The following is a 21191-nucleotide window of genomic DNA, read 5'->3' as shown; positions in this document are numbered from 1 at the left end:
TTTTGAAAAGGTATTACAAGGTCAATTTTTTCTTTTTTGAGGGGTAAAAATAGAAAACTGTGTTAAATTTATGTCTTTAATATTTTTTTCTTAATCTGTGTGCCAAAATCAAACAATTCATTTATTATGAAATTGAGGGAGTATTTAGTATTTGGACATGAATTACAATCTAAAAAGGCATATACATAAATATGACCCTAAACTTGACATCAAATTATAACTTTGACCTTAAACTTTGATAGTACACAAATAGGACCTTTAACTATTCGAAACTTGAACAAATATGACCTCCGATTTTGTAACCCCCATGCGTGAGTTTCACTCGCGCCTATGTGGAAAGTTCATCCAATCACACGGTGCCACATCGTTAAAAGGGTTGACTTGGAGGAGGTCATATTTGTACAGTTTTGAATAGTTAAAGGTCACATTTGTGCACTGTCAAAGTTTTGCTTTTTGTGTTAAAACGGCGTTGTTTTATTATTATTATTATTATTATTATTATTATTATTATTATTATTATTATTTCTATAGCAGCTAGGGGTGGGCGTTCGGTATTCAGTTTGGTATTTTCAAATTTTGGATTCGATAATTCGGTAGTCGGTATTTGAACATAGATACCATATACCATACTAATAAATATCGATTCGGTAATCGGTAAATTAATTTTCAGTTCGGTACGGTATTTGATAATACCATATTAAAATTGAAGATGTGCAAATGTACATTTAAACTTCAAAGAGTATATTTAAAAGAAACCCTATTTAGCATTATTTTTGTTGCTTTTTACGAATATATTACCAAGGTCTAAGAGATTCTTTGAGATGACTAATACTATTGTTTATTGGGTTGGTTAGACATATCATATGAATATATATATTAATACCAAACGGTATTAATATCTTGTACCAAATTCAATCCCGAAATATTAAAATTTTATTCTCAAATATCATACCAAATACCGAATTACCAAATACCAAATTTTTTTATTCGGTTCAGTAATTCGATTTTCGGTATTTTATGCCTAGCCCTAATAGCAACAACACCTAACTTTTTTTTAATTAAAAAAAAAAGCCACTAGCAGGGATCAAACCCACGCAGTAGGTTGAAGGAAGCACCCAAGAAGAGCAAACAACACCACTAGGCTATCTAAGTGCAATGTTTCACATTAATATACGTACATAAATATAGATTTTCTACCTTATATATACAACATAATTTTTTTACCGAGGGGGTTCGGGTGAACCCCATGGCAACCACGTAGGTCCGTTCCTGCGTTAATTTAATAACGTTAATTTAATAACATTTTAATAACGTTAATTTAATATACTACTATTACTATTATAGTTTTTTCATTATTAGTATAGTTTCATCGTTAATTTAATATTTAAATAAATTATATTTAGATATATTATATAACATAAATTCGCCCTCTGTTTTATAATATATATACATACCCGTGCGATTTTTTCGTATGAGGCTGACCCACCTAATTAATAAATCTTCAATATTGCTCTTTTTCCGCAATGACAAAAGAAATTGGATGCCATTTTCATCTTTGAGCAGAAAATAATGAAAAAATAATAGTGAAAGGCCATTTAACGGTCATATTTGTGCACTGTCAAAGTTTAAGGTCAAAGTTATAATTTGGTATCAAGTTTAGGGTCATATTTATGTATTATGCCCTTAGATTTTAAGCTGGACGCGCCCAGTTTTGCGTGTTGAACACGTGTTTTGCCACGTAGGATCGGAGGTCATATTTGTGCAGTTTTGAATAGTTAAAGGTCATATTTGTATACTATCAAAGTTTAAGGTCAAAATTATAATTTGATATCAAGTTTAAGATCATATTTATGTATTATGCCATCTAAAAAAAGTTAAAATCATTAGTTCACTTAAAAGCTAAAACATTCAAGTTTTCACGAGTTTTTCAAATATTACTAAAGTTCAGTATAATTGAAAATACTTGTTGCCAAATCGTATTTGCTAATTTCTAATACTCAATATTTGGTCTATGGAGAAATACTAAATTCATTTTTAGTAATACGTTTTAAATCAATTCACCAAATTAAAAATAAATAAGTCATTTTTTAAATCAATTCACTAAAGTAATACGGTTTTTTGAAATTTTACCAAATTAGTATAAACGTCGTTCCCAGTAACGTATTATGCTTTTAAAAAAAGTTAACGGACCAAAAAGAGTTGCGGATGACATTAAAATAATCGCTACTGTCAGTAATGTTTTTGACCTAAAACGTTACTGCTAATAATGTTTTTTACATAAAACGTTACTATGAGTAACGAGACTCTGCAACTCTGCCAGATCAGAATCTTTATGTAAATTTGACGTTAAATTCGTTATTGCAATTACATTTTAGCTTTAAAACGTTACTCTCAGTAACAATACAATCAAATCAACTTAAAACTCTGTGGCATCAAAATTTTTTACATTAAAGTCGTTATCAGTAGTTACTTTTTAAGATAAAAAATATTACTATGGGTAACGATTCTATTGAATCAAATCACAGACCTGCAAAGTTGGAATCTTGGTGATTGATTTACCAATAAAATGTTACTGCCAATAATGTTTTAGCTCTAAGATGTGAGTGACAATAATAATTAACAACAAATGACATTCCAATTATCACTTGTTGGAATGTAATTTATTGTTAATTATATTGTTATTGTCAGTCATATCTTAGAGCTAAAACGTTATTAGCAGTAATGTTTTATTGGTAAATCGAGTAATAATTTATTGGTAAATCGATCACCAAGATTTCATGTTTGCAGGTCCGTGATTTGATTAAATAGAATCGTTACCCATAGTAACATTTTATCTAAAATGAGTGACTACTGATAACAAATTTAATGTCAAAAATTCAGACGCCACAGAGTTTTGAATTGATTTAATAGTATCGTTACTCGGAGTAACGTTTTAAAGCTAAAACGTAATTGACAGTAACAAATTTAACATCAGATTTGTACAAAGATTGTGATGTGGCGGAGTTGTAGAGTCTCGTTACTCACAGTAACGTAACGTTTTATGTCAACAATGTTACTGACAGTAACGATTTCTATTTTAATGTCATCCGCAACTCTTTTTGCACTACTAAAAAATTTAAGATTTCCGACAACAAAAAACCGACCATAGAATGTGGTCGGAAAAAATCGACCACATGTGGTCGCTTTTATATTTTAAAATTTCAAAATAATCATTTCAATAATTTTTATATTAATTATTATTTCTTTTACAAATAAAAAATAGTTTAAAAAACCGACCACAAGTGGTCGGTTTTAAATTAAAAAAAAAGAAAAAAATCATTTTAATAGATTTTAATAAAAATAAATAGAAAATAATTTCAAAAAAAACGACCACTTGTGGTCGATTTTTAATTAAAATAAAATAAAAATAATTTTAAAAAATCTACCACTTGTGGTCAATTTTTAATTAAAATAAAAAAAATAATTTTAAAAAACCGACCACTTGTGGTCGGTTTTTAATTAAAATGAAAAAAGAAAATAAATTTTAAAAACTGACCACTTGTGGTCGATTTTTAATTAAAATAAACAGAAAATAATTTTAAAAAACCAACCACTTGTGGTAGGTTTTTAATTAAAATTAAAAAATAAAATAATTTTAAAAAATCGATCACTTGTGGTTGGTTTTTAATTAAAATTACAAAAAAATAATTTAATAAAACCGACCACTTGTGGTCGGTTCTAATTAAAATAATAAAAAAAAGAATTTTAAAAAACCGACCACTTGTGGTCGATTTTTAATTAAAAAAAATTAAAAAAACTGACCATTTGTGATCAATTTTTATTAAAAAATAATTTTATGTATAATCTAATATATTATTTTTTAAAATTACACTAGTAGTCGATAACTAATATAATAATTATAAAAATCAATCAATCTTAGGTTATGGAAAAAATTACACTAAAAAATATATCAAATAAAATAAACAAATTATGTTAAACATAATCTTTATCTTTTACTTATGTTTCAATATATAAAATAAATATTTTTCTTTGTATATACGTTAAATGATGTTAAACAAGCATAATCTTTGTATAATGAATATGTATATATATATACTCACACACACACACTAATCCATTGTACGTGCTTTGTACGTGTATATTGCGTCAGTTAATATATAATAATAAGAATAAAAATTTATTTAGGAAAAACTTATTAATGTTACACGAATGCAATATTTGTTTAAATAATGAAAATTAATGCTATTATACATGTTCAATGATTGAATTATCTTTTGAATGTGTAAATATGATATGTTTACCTTGGGATGTAAGCTTTTATGTCCCCTTCTTTGTAAAGTTTTTTCATCAATTAACAATATACTTTGAGATTTGATCCCTCTACAATTATTGGTTCTTACTTAATATATTTAAGCAGTCACAATTATAATTAGCTATATAAACATAGAACAAATTTTGAAATTCGCAGGTTTCTACAAAAATCTCAAATTAATATAATGATAATTCATCATCACATTAACAATTAAGGAGCAAATTAAATATCGATGTCGAAGGAAAAATAATAAAGTAGAAAAAGAACCAACATAGATACCAAATGAAAAATAAATATTTAAATTTTCATGTTATGCAATTATATTTTGAATAAAAAAAATATCTTGAACCTTGAAGAAAAAAAGTGTAAAATTCACCGAATAAAAAATGCTCAAGATTAGAAGCATACCTCGAGAATTTTGTGATGTTATTTTTCTCTCTCTATATATAAGAGAGTTCCGAATAAGAAAAACTTAATATACTATATTAATTGGTTTGAAAATCCTAAATTTCATAACTCAAATAAGGAAAAAATAATAAATTATTTTAGTTGATTTCAAATCCATTAGAGAAATAATTAAATTTGGCAGTTTTTTTTACCAAACTAAAAAGATACGTGAGTGATAAATTTAATACCATATTTAGTTGGTTTTGATTTATTTATATAATAATAGGTCTTTTAGTTATTTTATTATTATTTTTTTGCCTTTTTGAAATTTTCACAATGTTATTTTCTTCTTTAAAAGGAAGTTAACGTCTGCTTTTTTCTTTGAAAAAAGTGTATTATTAATTTTCTTAATAATTCTTACCATATCTTTAGTACTCTTTAATGTGTAAAACTTACCATATAATTTAGGACTCTTTACTTTAAATTATAATATATAAATTTATATATATAATTAAAATAATAATTTTTTAAAAAGCGAAAAGACGATTTTATCTATTGCAGAGTGTTTTAATGAAGGGCAAACAGTTCAAATCACTTTTCTAAGGATATATATATATATGATGTAGTGATCGATTGATGAACGATGTAGTCAAAACCTAGTAGAATCTATCCAATCATATTGAATACCTCGATTTGAAACGATAGAAGTAATAATATATATTGTACGTTGAAGTTATATTAATGTAAGCTAATCAAATTAATCAATCACTCATCAGAGTATGTATATGAAATACGTCGCATTATATTATTGGATAATATACTCGTGCATGTATGTGATGTATATAGTACGTATTTAGAACTTGATATTGTCGATAGTGTGTATATGCGTGTGTATGTACAGGTATGTATATAGTATATACATATTATCTAGTGAAGGTCTATTAGAACTTGAGGAAATAGATATAGTATTTTGTGTCAATGTAGACACGCGCAAGTTGTTGAAGTTGTAATAGCGTAAGACAAGTATTACGAAGTATATTACTACTATATATAAGAGTGAGTGGGCGGCTGGAAGCATGCAACTGGCAGTTGATATGCCTGCTTCCAGCTACATGACTGTTTCAACTGCTTCAATTATAATTTTACTATGTCACCTATAGTTAATTATTATGAGTCATTTAAGTATTTAAAAATAGATAATCTTGTTGTTTTAAATTAATTTGACATCTTATGTGAGGTCCACTTAAATTTTCTTCACAAATATTTTTATAGCAATTTTGTTATATCACTTTTAATTAATTATTATGAGTCACTCAAGACGTGCTAGTTTCACTATTTCAATCGTGATATTTGGTTATTCTTGAAACTATATCAACGTCGCTTAAATCGATAAAAAAATTATAAATTACAATTATTAAAAATTTAAATTACTTTTAAAGTCATAATTCATTATCAATAACACAAAAGTTTGAACATGAAGAGTATTATAAATTACAATAACAACAACTTAAAATAGTAAATTACAACGTCGACGATGACATATTGATTAGGATAAAGGGATGTTACTTGAAATTTACGTTGAAAGTCGTATAAGTCACATGCTTTCTTTCAGCAGTCTGCTTGCTCCGTGATTTTACTATATCGCCCCTAATAAAAAACAAAATAGATATTTATAAAGTACATTTGTCTATTATTATTATTATTATTATTATTATTATTATTATTATTATTATTATTATTATTATTACATTATTGTTAAAATAGCGGACACTTTGATTCAATTTCCTCCTTTTGTATTTAATTTCTAAAAAAATTTTGATCAATTAATATCAATTTTAGCCATATTTTTTTAAAAATATTTTTTTACACAGCCAAAACTTTAAACCCAAATTTTAATCTCAGCCATTGATCAAAATTGATCTAATTGCCGAGATTAAATAAGTATTTTCCTTCCTTTTTTAACAAAAGGCAACCCTAACCCTCATTTTTTCTCCCTCACAGTCGCACCCTCTTTCCTTCTCTCTCTCTTCTCTTATCCTTCTCTTCCTCCCTAAATTTCCACCACGACTGCCGCTGCTGGAGCAATCTACCGAACAGCCGACGATCCTCCTCACCTCTCTCATGTCATTTCCTCACCGCCATCGGCGAAAACAACAATAGCCCAACCAAGCTCCAAGCACCGACCAGTCCCCGTTTAGCCACTGTCGCTGTATCATTTAGTCCAACGAATCGGACAGCTGCCAACGAGTCTCACCCTCATAGCCAAGATACACGGAAGAGCACCATGAGTCGTGTGTCTTCATCTTTTTCTCTCTCTTCTCTAGACATTAACAGTCATTCAAAAACTGAAGCTTCTTCTCGCAAACTTATGACTGTAAATCACAAAAAAGCATATCCATTTTCCTTTCTTCTCAATTTTCAATGTAGTAGTATTTCACTTTCATAGGAAATTGTATTAGCGATTTTATATTAGTACTAGTCTATATCGAAACTAAAAATCATGAAGTTTTTGTGATTTGAGTTTGGAAAACTTGTGCATTTGCGAAAATAGCGTGTATTGTTAAGTGTGAATATGTGCATGGAGATATGTGTATTTTTGTTTGGTTATTGTTGTTGTTGTGTAAATGGTGAATTGAATTCCATTATAGGTTTTAGCTTGAAAGAAACGATGAAAGGACCAAAGAATTGCAGTGGAGTACAGTGAGGTTAACGGTGTCACCGTTAATTCAGGTAATGTTTATTGCTATGTTGATGGCAGTTTATTGGAAAGTGTGTCAGTTTCATTCCATTTTCAAGCGACATATTAATTTCTTTATTATTTACACTTTTTCCCCATTGCCTTTTATCGTTTTTGTAAAGAAAAAGTGAATATTAGTATATACAATCTTAGGCTATTTTCGATATCTCGTTGACTCATTGTTTTGAGCTACCACTGCAGCTAAAATACTTGTAGTTGCATGTCAATTACTGGATCTTAGCATTCTGATCACATACGGTGTTTTTGAGTGTATTTTGATGGTACCGCATGTTTGTGACATCGACTGGAACTTGAATCAAATGAATTATGCCTCTATGATTATTCTTACTCTACTATTATGGCATTTTTTTTATCTTGATTCTAATTGTGATGGATCCTTGACCGCCTTTTGAATAAACTATCATGTCATTTCTCTCTTGTCATGAATGTATAGAATTTACTCAAGTGTGGTCACTTGAGAGATGAATTAGTGAGTAAAAAATGTTTAAGTGTAGTTACGTGAAGGTGAACTTGTGTTTTGAATATAGTTACCACAATAGAGAAGTGAATAAGTGACTTGAAAATATTTACGTGTAGGTACTTGAAATGTGGACTTGTATTTTGAATTTAGTTAAGTGTGGTCATTTGAGAAGTGAATTAGTGAGTCGAAAATATTTAAGTGTAGTTACTTGAAAGGTGAAATTGTGTTTTGAATACAATTAAGTATAGTCACTAGAGAAGTGAGTTAGTGAGTCGAAAATGTTTAAGTGTAGGCACTTGAAATGTGGATTTGTGTTTTGAATTTAGTTAAGTGTGGTCACTTGAGAAGTGAGTTAGTGACTTGAAAATGTTTAAGTGTAGATACTTGAAATGTGGACTTGTGTTTTGAATTTAGTTAAGTGTGGCCACTTGAGAAGTGAATAAGTGACTTGAAAATGTTTAAGTGTAGGTACTTGAAATGTGAACTTGTGTTTTGAATTTAGTTAAGTGTGGTCACTTAAGAAGTGCATTAGTGAGTTGAAAATATTCAAGTGTAGTTACTTGAAAGGTGGACTTGTGAAGTGACTTAGTGACTTGAAGATATTTAAGAGTAGGTACTTGAAATGTAAACTTTTCATTTTGAATTTAGTTTAGTTTGGTAACTTGTGAAGTGACTTAGTGACTTGAAAATGTTTAGATATAGATGTAAACTTTTCATTTTGAATTTAGTTTAGTTTGGTAACTTGTGAAGTGACTTAGTGACTTGAAAATGTTTAGATATAGGTACTTGAAATGTAAACTTTTCATTTTGAATTTAGTTTAGTTTGGTAACTTGTGAAGTGAATTAGTGACTTGAAAATGTTTAAGTGTAGGTACTTGAAATGTGAACTTTTTATTTTGAATTAAAGTTAGTTTGGTAACTTGTGAAGTGAATTAGTGACTTAGAAATGTGAACTTTTCATTTTGAATTTAGTGTAGCTTGGTAACTTGAAAATGTTTAGGTATAGGTACTTGAAATGTGAACTTTTTATTTTGAATTAAGTTTAGTTAGGTAACTTGTTAAGTGAGTTAGTGACTTGAAATGTTTAGTGTAGTTACTTGAATTTTGAATAAAAGACTTTTATTTGGAATTTAAGTTGCGTTTTGATTTTAGTAAAGTGTGGTCACTTGAGAAGTGAATTAGTGACTTGAAAATGTTTAAGTGTAAGCACTTGAAACGTGAACTTTTCATTTTGAATTAAATTTTTTTGGTAACTTGTGAAGTGAATTAGTGACTTGAAAATGTTTAAGTGTAGGTACTTGAAATGTGAACTTTTGTGACTTGAATTTAGTTAAGCGTGGTCACTTAAGAAGTGAATAAGTGACTTGAAAATGTTTAAGTGTAGGTACTTCAAATGTGGACTTATGTTTTGAATTTAGTTAAGTGTGGTCACTTGAGAAGTGCATTAGTGAGTCGAAAATGTTTAAGTGTAGTTACTTGAAAGGTGGACTTGTGAAGTGACTTAGTGACTTGAAAATGTTTAGTTGTAGGTACTTGAAACGTGAACTTTTCATTTTGAATTAAGTTTTGTTTGGTAACTTGTGAAGTGAATTAGTGATTTGAAAATGTTTAGGTGTATGTATTTGAAATGTGAACTTTTGTGACTTGAACTAATTACTTGAATGTGATTGATTGTGCAGATAAAACTTGATTATATCTGGATATATCAATGAAATATTGATAATAGAATGGGTGAGGCTGAGAATGAAGAGGCGGATAATGAATTGTAGTTTTTAGTCTTTTGTATGTTTTATAGTCTTTTGTGGTTGGTTGATTGTATATTAAATGATTGGTGGGCTGCATTGTAAATAATTTGATTTGATTTTTAATGTTTGTAAATGATTGGTGGGTTGTATTGTAAATAATTTAATTTTTAATATTTGTATTTTGAAAATTTTCAATATTTTTTTTACAAAATTATCAAAAAAACCGACCACATGAAATTTTTTACAAAAAAACGACCACATGTGGTCGGTTTGTGGTCGGTTTACTATAATTAATTACAAAATATTTTATTAAATAAAAAACCGACCACAAGGGGTCGGTTTTTTATAACTTAATTAATTAATTCAAATAAAAAACCAACCACATGTAGTCGGTTTTTTTATAAATTAATTAATTAGTTTAAGGAAAATCGACCACTTGTGGTCGGTTTTTCATTAATTAATTAATTAATTCAAATAAAAACCGACCACATGTGGTCGGTTTTTTATATAAATTAATTAATTAATTTAAAGAAAATCGAACACCAGTGGTTGGTTTTTTATAAAATTAATTAATTAATTTTAAAAAAAAACCGACCACTTGTGGTCGGCTTAAAAAAAAAATTAATTAATTAAAAAAAAAAGACCACTTGCGGTCGATTTATTTTGAATTTTTTATTTTTAAAATTATTTTTTTCTATTTTAATAAAATAATAATGAATTTTAAAACTATATATATATATATTTTTTAAAAACCGACCACACGTGGTCGGGTTTTAAAAAGCTACTACAGTTTTATCGACCACACACTTTGTTCAGTTTTGTGGTCGAAAATTGAGGAAAACAGACCACTTTGGTCGGTTTGGTGAATTGATTTAAAACCGACCACTTTGGTCAGAAATTGAGGAAAACTGACCACGCACTTTGGTCGTTAAATTTTTTTAAAGTCTAATACGTTACTGGGAACAACGTTTATACTAGTTTGGTAAAGTTTCAAAAAAATATATCACTTTGGTGAATTGACTTAAAAAATGACTTATTTTGTTCTAGAGCTCCTAAAGTTCAGTATAATTGTAAATACTTGTTGTCAAATCGTATTTTCTAATTTCTAATACTCAATATTTGGTCTATGGAAATACTAAATTTGAGTATTTGCTTATACTGAATTACTTTTTATGGACAAATGGTGTGCAATTGTAGCTTACTAAGTGACGGATCTAATACATATCTTGCAGGTTCACGAGACGAGTAACTTTTGTACTGATCCTATATATATATTATGAAACTAACTATATATTATAAGATACAACTAAAAGTTTAGTATTCGTACATACTGATTGCCAATTTTATTTTTTTCTTTTTTTTTTGCCAAATTAGCGTTTGCTAATACTCATCTTCAATATATGAAAATACTAAATTTGAGTATTTGCTTGCATTGAATTACTTTACTTTTTTATACCAAAAGTAGCCCTTTGTAGCTTAAGTTAATAACTCAGATGGTGACTCTACTTTGGAGTTTTATTCCAGAAAGTCACTCAACTTTGATCTTTATTTTAAAAATCACTTAACTTTCACATTTCTACTCAGAAAGTCGCTCAAACTATTAATCATTTTTTCAAATAATATTTGCTTATCTGAAATTATTATTTAAATGCAAAATTCAGAAAAATAAAAAATTATCTCTTAATGACTCTTTTATTCTTATTCCCATAAATTTAGTATCTCCCCTCCTTTTTCTCGTTTATCTTCTCCTTCTAGCATATTGTAATTAATTCAACATTAAATATGTTTAATAAAATATCAAAGGATCACATTAAAATTTAATAATAACTAAAGAATTAAAATTATAATTATTTTGCTCTACCTTTTCAATCCTTGTTTCAACTTCTTTTTTTTCATCTGATATTGATGTTCGTATTGAAATCTAATTTAATTTAAATTTGCACATTGTATAACTTATTATAAGTGTGACGCTCTCAACGATACATCCCCCCTCTCCCCTACCCTCTTTTCACTCTAAATATGCCTATTTTCTATAAATGTTTGTACTATATGTATAAAAAAAAATTTGTACTATATGTATATGTATGATGAATTAGGAATTTTATACCCATAACTAAATATTATGCGTAATATATCTACGTTATAGGGATTAACTATATGTATATATGTAATAACTACATACACGTGACTTTTAGTAATAAATGAGTTAGATTGCATATTATTTAGTTATATTTCATCGTATTAATATAGTTTAGATTAATAATTTTTTATCCTTCGATTATTATTAAATTTAATTTGATCTTTTAATATTTTATTAGGTATATTTAATGTTGAATCAATTACAATGAGTGAGAAGGAGAAGAAAAATGAGAAAGGAAAATTAATTTATGGGAATAAGGATAAAAGGGTCATTAAGAGATAATTTTTAATTTTTCTGAATTTTACATTTAAATAATAATTTCACATAAGTAAATGTTATTTTAAAAAATGATTAGATAGTTTGAGTGACTTTCTGAGTAAAAATGTGAAAGTTGGGTAACTTTTAAAGTAAAAATCAAAGTTGGGTAACTTTCTGAAATAAAAATTCAAAATTAAGTGATCATTTGAGTTATTAACTCATTATAGCTTACTGGGTGGCGGATCTAACACATATCATGCAGATTCACGAGATGGATAACTTTTGTACTACTGATCCTATTTATATTATGAAATTAATTAAATATTAATAAATATTTTATTATGAATTTAATTATTATTATATATTAAATTGAGATTGTTGTTGAAATTCAGAAACTTTAAAACTTTTGAATTTATCTGTATTTACTGATTCTTGAATTACTTGCACGTGCAGAAAGCTCTTGACCGCAGTGACTTTAGTCGAGTACTTATCAAACTGCATAATTATAAAGCAAAAGTAGTAGTTGCACAAATGGAACCTTCTTAATGCAGAAATTAGCATTCTAGTGATAGCAATCATAGAGACCATCACGACTTTCATTCTTTTTACCCTTTCATTATAAGGAGTGTGGGGTGGGGATGGGGGTCGGGATAGGGTGGGGGAGGGTAAGAAAGATTATGAATGGGAATTAACCTGTTGGTGCATACAAATAATTACTTTAGGATCGTAAATTAAGATTATCAGGTCAATTTATATATATATTGACATAATTATATTTGTGTACACTTACTGGCGATACAACTGACACATAAACAATTAACTTCTTTCTGCACACAAATATTTACTTTAGGATCGTAAATCAATATTATCAGGTCAGTTTTGCATATTTTGGTATAATTATGTTTGCATGCACTTACTGGAATAGAGCTGTCACATAAACAATTTAGTTGCTCCAGAACAAGAAATTAAAAAAGAGTATGAACGTATTCTGGGGAGTATACCTCAAAACTCCATCCGTGCAAGGTCGTCGTTGCAGTTAGGGGTTAAATAACCAAGAACAAAAATAATTCAACGTATATGCACCAAGAATTTGCATAATATTATGCACCATACTCTGTTGCCCTAGGAATACAATGAATTCATTGTCAAAATTTACTGATTTAATTAATTTAACATTACATAGACCCATTAAAAGGGTAAAACAAGCTTATCTACACAAATTGTCACTTTCTTGACCACTTTTTCAAAACTCGATCAATGAACTGAATTCGATAGTGACCTTGATAGTGGCCATCCTACCAGAAAGTCAAGATTCAAAACTAATTATATTCAAATCACACATCTAATTTTAAAGTGGACAATTAAAATAGATATCGCGATAAAATGCTCCTTACTAAGAAATTCTCCCATCTCTTATGACACTGAATTAGATCTTGGCAAGGTAGATGATAAGTTGATGAACTGAATGCAATCATCAATTGCCTCTGCTCTATGAGAGTCAATATTTAGGACAGCGGTTGGTTTAGCAGAAATTGCTGCTCTCTCCGAGGAATTAGTAACTTTCCTACAACTTCTCTTTGATGAAGACATCACCTTCATAACTGCAGCCATTTTTCCTCCAAGTTGTTTGAAAAGTTTAATAGGAGATAATTGGGATCTATTAGGCATCTTGAAGCTACAACTTCTTGTGGAGGTGGTACTTTTTGCATCATTAGTAGCACCATCAACATGAACACTCTTTGTAGAGTTCTGCTTTTGAAACTTGCTTGTGGTCTTTGCATTCTTGGTCATCTCTGGCTTCCCGCTCACTACTTCACACCCTTTTACCGGCATCTCAAAATTAAAGATATTTTAGCACAAACTAACTCAAACACCACTATTATATATATATATATATATTTTTTTTAAATATATACTCAGTATCGGTGTGGTGAGGGAAGTGATACCTTGGAAGATTACTAGAAATTGGAATGACGAAGAGGGTGAATATAGTTTATGCTTATACAGAGAACAAAGGGTAAAAATCAAAGATAATTTAACACAAACTTACACGAACACTATTGTTATATAATTTTCTTTGAAAAAGAATACTTAGTATAGGAGGTGAGGGAAGTGACAAATGGAAGATTACTAGACATTGAAATGAAGAAAGAGAGTGAAGATGGTTTCTGCTTGTATAGACAACAAATAACAGATCAAAGGTAATTTAACGAAAACTGACTCAAATACGACCGTTAATATTTATTTTTTTAAAACAGATATACTAACTTGGTATAAGTGGTGAGGGAAGTGGTACTTTGGAAGATTACTAGAAATTGGAATGAAGAAAGAGGGTGAACATGGTTTGTGTTTATATAGAGATCAAAAGGGTAGAAAAGTTAATGTTGAAATTTTGAGGGACAAAAAGGTTATACTAGCTAGGCTCTCAAATTTTGGTTGGTGCATGTATAAAGTAAACATATCATGGACAATGCTAGTGAATGGGAAAGTGACAACAGTAAAAGACAACTAATATAGAAAGAAATTTCAAAGAACTTTTCAAGGCTATTCACCAAACCTATAGCTCCAAACTTTTGATATCTACCGACCTCATCTCCTACCATGAATATTAACTCGTATAGAATGTCTAGTGTCTACATCGCATAGTAGAGTGATAATTATTTCAAATTATTTCATTTCAATTTATATGATATAGTTTGATTCAACATCGGATTATTTATATCGATCATCTTTTACGTGAATTACACCTCAAAAGCTAGCTATTATATGGTATTGTTTGATTCAACATAGAATTATTAGTATGACTAACAAAAGTCACACCCCAAAAGTAAGCTATTAAGGTAGAAAAATCCAAGGCTATATAAACTCCATATCAATTCCTCTTTTAGTAGATTTTGACTCAACTCATTCCTTGCAATATATCATAATAAACCACCATGCTCCACATTCTTTATCGTTGATGACTGTGCACTAGACATTTTCTAACCCCAGCCGAACACTATCATACTGGCATTTCCATATCAAGCACGATGGGCACTAGAGGGTAGTGGGTGGTTGTTGACATTGGCCCAATCACGAAGTCCAACTCACACCATGATCCGGGACCATTAACAGTTACTTCGTTTCAATTTACGTGGCATATTATTTTTTTTCAGATTCAAATATATTTATATTTCCTCTTAATTTATATATATATATATATATATATATATATATATATATATATTTTAATTTTTTTTAAATAATCAATTATTATAACTTATAATACTCTTTACTTAGTTTTCAAATATATAAATTTTATTTCAAAAAAGATTTCATATCTAAATTCATCATAAAACTTACCTTATTTGAATCTCAAAAGCATAAATATGCCACATTGAGGCAGAGGGAGTAGTTTATACTCCCACTGTTTCTAAGTAAATGACTTTTAAAACACAACCATTAAAAAATTATGCTAGAAAACAAATACAATATATTTATTAATTTATCCTTAATAAATATCTTGAAAAAAAAATGTGACAGTTTAGTAGTTTCTTAATTTTTTAAAACGTTCTTTATTTAAAGAAGGGTAAAAATAGAAGAACATCATTAATATAAGTAATATTTTCACTTATTTAGAAATGATTGAGACTTATATGTATATTTTATGTGTGTATATATATACACGTATATTTTTAACATTAATCATGATAGAAAATTAAAAATTCTTTTTATCTTTTATCCATGCTATGTAATTCTTTCAATAAATAAAGCGTGTACAATTGATGCCTCTTGAACCAAACATTTCTTTTTAATGAATATGTTCTAGCTCCAAATGGATGTTGTTAAATAAATATAAACATGCTATAACTAAGCCGAAATTCAAAAAGCCTTAAATCTAAATTAAATCCAACAAATAAAAAAAGAGATTTATGCCATGTATTTATTTGAAGATTAAAAAAAAATCTAAAATAAGGCTAAAAAGAGTTATTGTTAGTTTAAATAGTTTTGTGCAATTTAATTTTTTGAAAAATATTTAGTTTTTATATATTTTTCCAAAATATCAACCTATTTTTTAAATAACTTAATGTTGTAATGAAAAAAAAAAAGATAAAAAAGTAATATTTCATAAATTTAATTTTGGGTTCGAGTTTAGCACAGGCCAAATACACACTAGTGTATGTCTGTCTGTCTGTCTGTCTGTCTGTCTGTCTATCTATGTATGTTATTAAAAGTGTTAAGGGCCTTAGAAATGTTATTTGAACTTTTTACCCTTCATTAAAAGTTTTTGTTTTAGTCAAAATCGTCATTTCACTATTTTTTAATTCTTAAAAGTTAAAAATTAATTAAATACATTTATACTAAAACCTTTCCTTATCAGTAGTCATCAAAATTAATGACAACTAAATACTTTTTCATTGATTTAGAAATTCTAAGTCAACTAAATTTAATTTTAAGAAGAATTGAAAAAGTTAGAAATATATATATAAAAGCGTTAGAATAAAAAAAATTTAAGAAGTACCAATTTTGTAAAAGTTCAATACGTAATAGGAATGTAATCAATGATTTTGTAAGGATTTGACTTACACTAAAATATATGTTTATTTTTACATTGTTATTAAAGTGTGAATAATCTTTGAAAAGTGATTTAAACTTTTTGTACATCATTAAAATCACTGCAATAAATAAAATTATTTAATTTTAAATAATCAAACGTTACACGTGCGATTACGGTTTCGTGTTGGGGGAGTTGGAGAAATCTTAGAGTGTCGTGATTACGGTTATTATAGGTGTATCAAGGTTGAAGAGGCCTAAGGGGCTATTCGTAGGATGCGTTGGGGTAGGGCGACGGGGTCAGACGAAATTCCGGTAGATTTTTGAAAGAGCACTGGTGGGGCAAGTTTGGAGTAGTTGACAAGGTTATTAACAGTATTTTTAGGGCGGAGAAGATGCCTAAAGCGTGAAGGTGGAGTACTATGATTCCATTGTATAAGAACAAGGGTGATATCCAGAGTTGCAACAACTATAGAGGTATTAAGTTGTTGAGTCATACTATGAACGTTTGGGAAAGAGTAGTCGAGTTGAGACTGAGAAGGATCATGACTATCTCTGAGAATCAGTTCGATTTCATGCCAGGCCGCTCGACTACTGAGGCCATTTACCTTGTGAGGAGATTAGTGGAGCAATTTCAGGAGAGGAAGAAAGACTTGTACATGGTGTTTATTGATCTTGAGAAGGCATATGATAAAGTTCCCGGGGAGATTCTGTGGAGGTGCTTGGAGGCTAAAGGGGTGCCCGTGGCGTACACTAGGTCGATTCAGGACATGTATGATGGCGCTAAGACTCGGGCGAGGACGGTGGGTGGAGATTCGGGGCACTTTCTAGTTTTGATAGGGTTGCACCAGCGATCGACTCTTAGTCTTTTTTATTTGCCTTGGTGATGGATGTTTTGACGCAGCGTATTCACGGGGAGGTGCCTTGGTGTATGTTATTTGCTGATGATGTGGTACTGATTGACGAGACTCGGAGAGGAGTTAATGATAAGCTAGAGATTTGGAGACAGACCCTTGAGTCTAAAGGTTTTCGATTGAGCAGGACTATGACAGAGTACTTAGAATGTAAGTTTAGTGTTGTGTCGCAGGAGGCTGACGTAGTGGTGAAGCTAGACTCTCAGGCTATTCAGAAGAGGGAAAATATCAAGTATCCTGGGTCTATGATTCAGGGCAATGGTGAGATTGACGAAGATGTCACGCATAGTATTGAGGAAAGGTGGTTAAAATGGAGGCTCGCTTTGGGAGGTTTATGCGATAGGAAGGTGCCCCCGAAGTTTAAAGGTAAGTTCTACAGAGTAGCAGTCCGACCAGCTATGTTGTATGGAGCGTAGTGTTGGCCAGTTAAGAACTCCTACATCCAAAAGTTGAAGGTGGCGGAGATGAGGATGTTGCGATAGATGTGTGGCCATACCAGGAAAGATAGTGTGAGGAATGAGATTATTCGGGAGAAGATGAGAGTGGCTTCGGTGGAAGACAAGATGAGGGAAGTGAGGTTATGTTGGTTCGGCACGTGATGAGGAGGGGTTCTGATGCTCTAGTTCGGAGGTGTGAGACACTGGCTATGGATGATTTTCGGCGGGGTAGAGGTAGGCCGAAGTAGTTACAACTTACGGAAGACATGACCCTTGATAGGAAGTTATGGAGGACGCGGATTAGGGTAGAGAGTTAGGGGGTGGGAGTGCGTCGGTAATAGTAGGGGAAAGTTCTTTATTTGTGTCGGAAGTTTCTTGTTCGTGGTGTTGAGTGATGTTTATGGTTTCGGATGGATAGTTTTAGTATTATCTTATGGCTGTAGTTTTATCTTGTGGCTAGCGGTGTTAGTTTATTTTGCTTATTGTACAAGTTTATATACCTCTATGTCTGTGTTTGTTATACTGCTATTGGTCCTAAGCCGGGGGTCTATCGGAAACAACCTCTCTACTTCACCAAAGGTAGTGGTATGGCCTGCGTACACTCTACCCTCTCCAAACCCCACTATGTGGGAATACACTGGGTATGTTGTAAACGTTACCCGTGCGAGGCACATATGATTAAACTATTATATATAACAGTTATGTTAAGAATTTTTTTTTCCTGTGCTCAACTAGCACACTAGTATACTACACTTCCTCCTCTTCATTAAAATCTCAAGAAATAAATTTGCACAAGAAACTACATAAACCAACTGAAAGTTTAAGCTACATTAACCATCAAAAGTTATTTTTTGATATCACAGAAATACAATTGAGGAATAATCATTTTTCTTGTCTTGAAGTTTAAGAATGATGTCACTATTAGTCGGTCAAATGCAATCTAATAATCTCACCTACCAATATTCTCCTTCTATAAAGTGTAAGAATGAACTAATCACAACAGGACTAAAACATGATGAACAATTCAATTTATAGTATTCTAAAATCTTATCATGCTTTTTCTTGTAATAGCTATACTGAATTATGCATCTAACACTTTCAATCATACATTTTTAAGGGACTACTGCACCATAAGCAGTAGTATAGAAATATAGCCAGAACACACACACACATATACACCTCAAATTTGATACCAATTTTTGAAATCTCTTTCTCCCCTCTTGTCTGCATTAATATTCTCAAAATAAAACTGAATAATGAGATTTACTTTGGTCTTTGAGTCCAAACTTTGAAATATTCCACCACCTAAGACAATTTCTTAAGAATATACAATGAATTTTTGCGAGTTCGAAATTAAAGTAAAATTTATTTAACGTTCTGTTTATTTAAAAGTTTGCAGTACATAACAATAATGACAAGGAACCACAGATCCTCAAGTTATTTGGATGGAATCGCGGTAAATTGCTTTTGTATCTTAAAATGCTAGAGCAATTGTGAATAAATTCAAACTTTTGTGTACTTTAGATCTTCTATATCAGTAAGATATGAGAAGGAGACATTATCTATTTAGATTATAGAGTCATTATTAAAGATTCTGCCACCATATTTCCAACTAATTTAGATTATTGAGTCATCATTAAAGCTCAAATGCTAGCAGCGGCTAGTGCATGCAGCATTTAAGTGGTAGCCCCAATGGAGCACCAACTATTTTAATTGAGTTTATTAAAGTTTTCGCTATCTGCAGTATTCGGGGAGGGATCAAACTACAAAGATTTATTGTGTGCAGCCTTACTTTGCATTTTTACAAGAGATTATTTTTACAGCTTGAACTCGTGATCTCCTGATTACATGACATTAACTTTATCATTTCCTATGAACCTCCTAGTAGCACCATTAACTTACTGTAAAGAAATGCAAGAGAAGCTTGTTCTAACCCATCAAATATCTATGCAAAACTGAATTTAATAATTCAATATTGTATATTGGTACAAAAGAAGTGAAATAGTGCGTGCCATGGGGTTAATTAGAAAAATACATTCAGAAAACTTGGTGGGAAAAGATGCAAAAAAAGAATGGGAAAAGTGCACCCAGAAAGAGAGAGACAAAATGACGCTTTAATCAAAGAATGATGAAACGGATTATCATCCAATCACTTTTCTATCAGAGTTTTACTTTTATAAATCAAAAGGGCATTTGGATGGCTAAACTCATTATGCAGGGAGTTGGAGAATCGCTAAATTACAAGGATCTATTATATGCAATTTTATTTTATATTTTTGTAACATACTGTTTTCATAGTTCAAACCTGACACCTGCTAATCATATACCAACAATTTTTATAAATTAATTGTTCTAATTTTTATATCTAAAAAATAATTATAGATAATTATTCGAAATAAATGAAATTACAAACCTAAGAGTATGATGAAGTTTAATTAATGTTGCTTGTTATGATCCTCAGAAAGAGTATATGTTTCCATTTGGCAAATTTTTTAAGAGGGCATTGGCTCATTTGCTTCATATTGCTCAATTTTGCAATTTAGACTTGGATTTGTTTTTATATATAATCATGCTGCTTCAAATTAATTAGTATGTGTGATCTATTGTTACCTTTCATTAGCACATGGATTGAATAATTTTATATTTCAAGACTTGGCAGAAGAAGATAATCACAATATATTTTTATGTTTATTGAAATTTGAATTTAAAAACTCATAATTTTCGATCATTTCGTTGATTATCACTAGACCATGTAATTTTTGGTGCTAGACTTTGATTTGTATGGAAAACAAGGGGATCATCATCAGAGGCGGCTCAAGCACTTCGGTGGCCTAAGGCAAAAAATAAAAATAAATGGAGGTCTTAAATTTTTAAGAAAAATAAATATATATTTTTATTAAATTTTTAAGAAAAATAAATATATTTTCTTATTAAGTCTATATTTTAAATTTTTTGAGATGCAAAGTTGTTAATATTTTTTCATAGCGATTTCTTCTAGTAATTCTTTTTCCGTCAATATAACTAATGCATTTAATCTTTCTTGAGACATAATTCTTTAAAGTTTAAATATATATCAAACTTCTTCTAATAATTCTTTTACTTTTTTTATAAGAAATTTATTTTCTCTGCGAATAATCTTTAATATGTTTTTTATAAAAAGTATATAATCTATTATTGTGAAAAAAAAAGATGCCTCTCAAATTTGGGGGCATAAGGCGATTGCCTATTTTCTTGATAGATAGAGCCG

The 21191-nt window shown here is 29.7% G+C and overlaps 1 protein-coding gene across 1 annotated transcript; it reads right to left on the bottom strand.

The window, feature by feature from the left end:
* Nucleotides 1-13198: 13198 nt before the first annotated feature.
* On the bottom strand, nucleotides 13199-14436 carry LOC107875083 (josephin-like protein). The gene has a single exon (XM_016721716.2). The coding sequence runs from the start codon at nucleotides 13891-13893 to the stop codon at nucleotides 13474-13476; it is 420 nt and encodes a 139-aa protein (XP_016577202.1). The 5' UTR covers nucleotides 13894-14436; the 3' UTR covers nucleotides 13199-13473.
* Between the last annotated feature and the right edge of the window lie 6755 nt (nucleotides 14437-21191).

Source organism: Capsicum annuum, chromosome 6 (genome assembly GCF_002878395.1).
Source record: "Capsicum annuum cultivar UCD-10X-F1 chromosome 6, UCD10Xv1.1, whole genome shotgun sequence".
Classification (NCBI taxonomy): Eukaryota; Viridiplantae; Streptophyta; class Magnoliopsida; order Solanales; family Solanaceae; genus Capsicum; species Capsicum annuum.
This window is presented reverse-complemented; position numbering and strand designations above follow the sequence as displayed.

Excerpts from the sequence above, each read along its gene's own strand:
- LOC107875083 (XM_016721716.2), bottom strand. The coding sequence starts at position 13,893 with ATGCCGGTAAAAGGGTGTGAAGTAGTGAGCGGGAAGCCAGAGATGACC.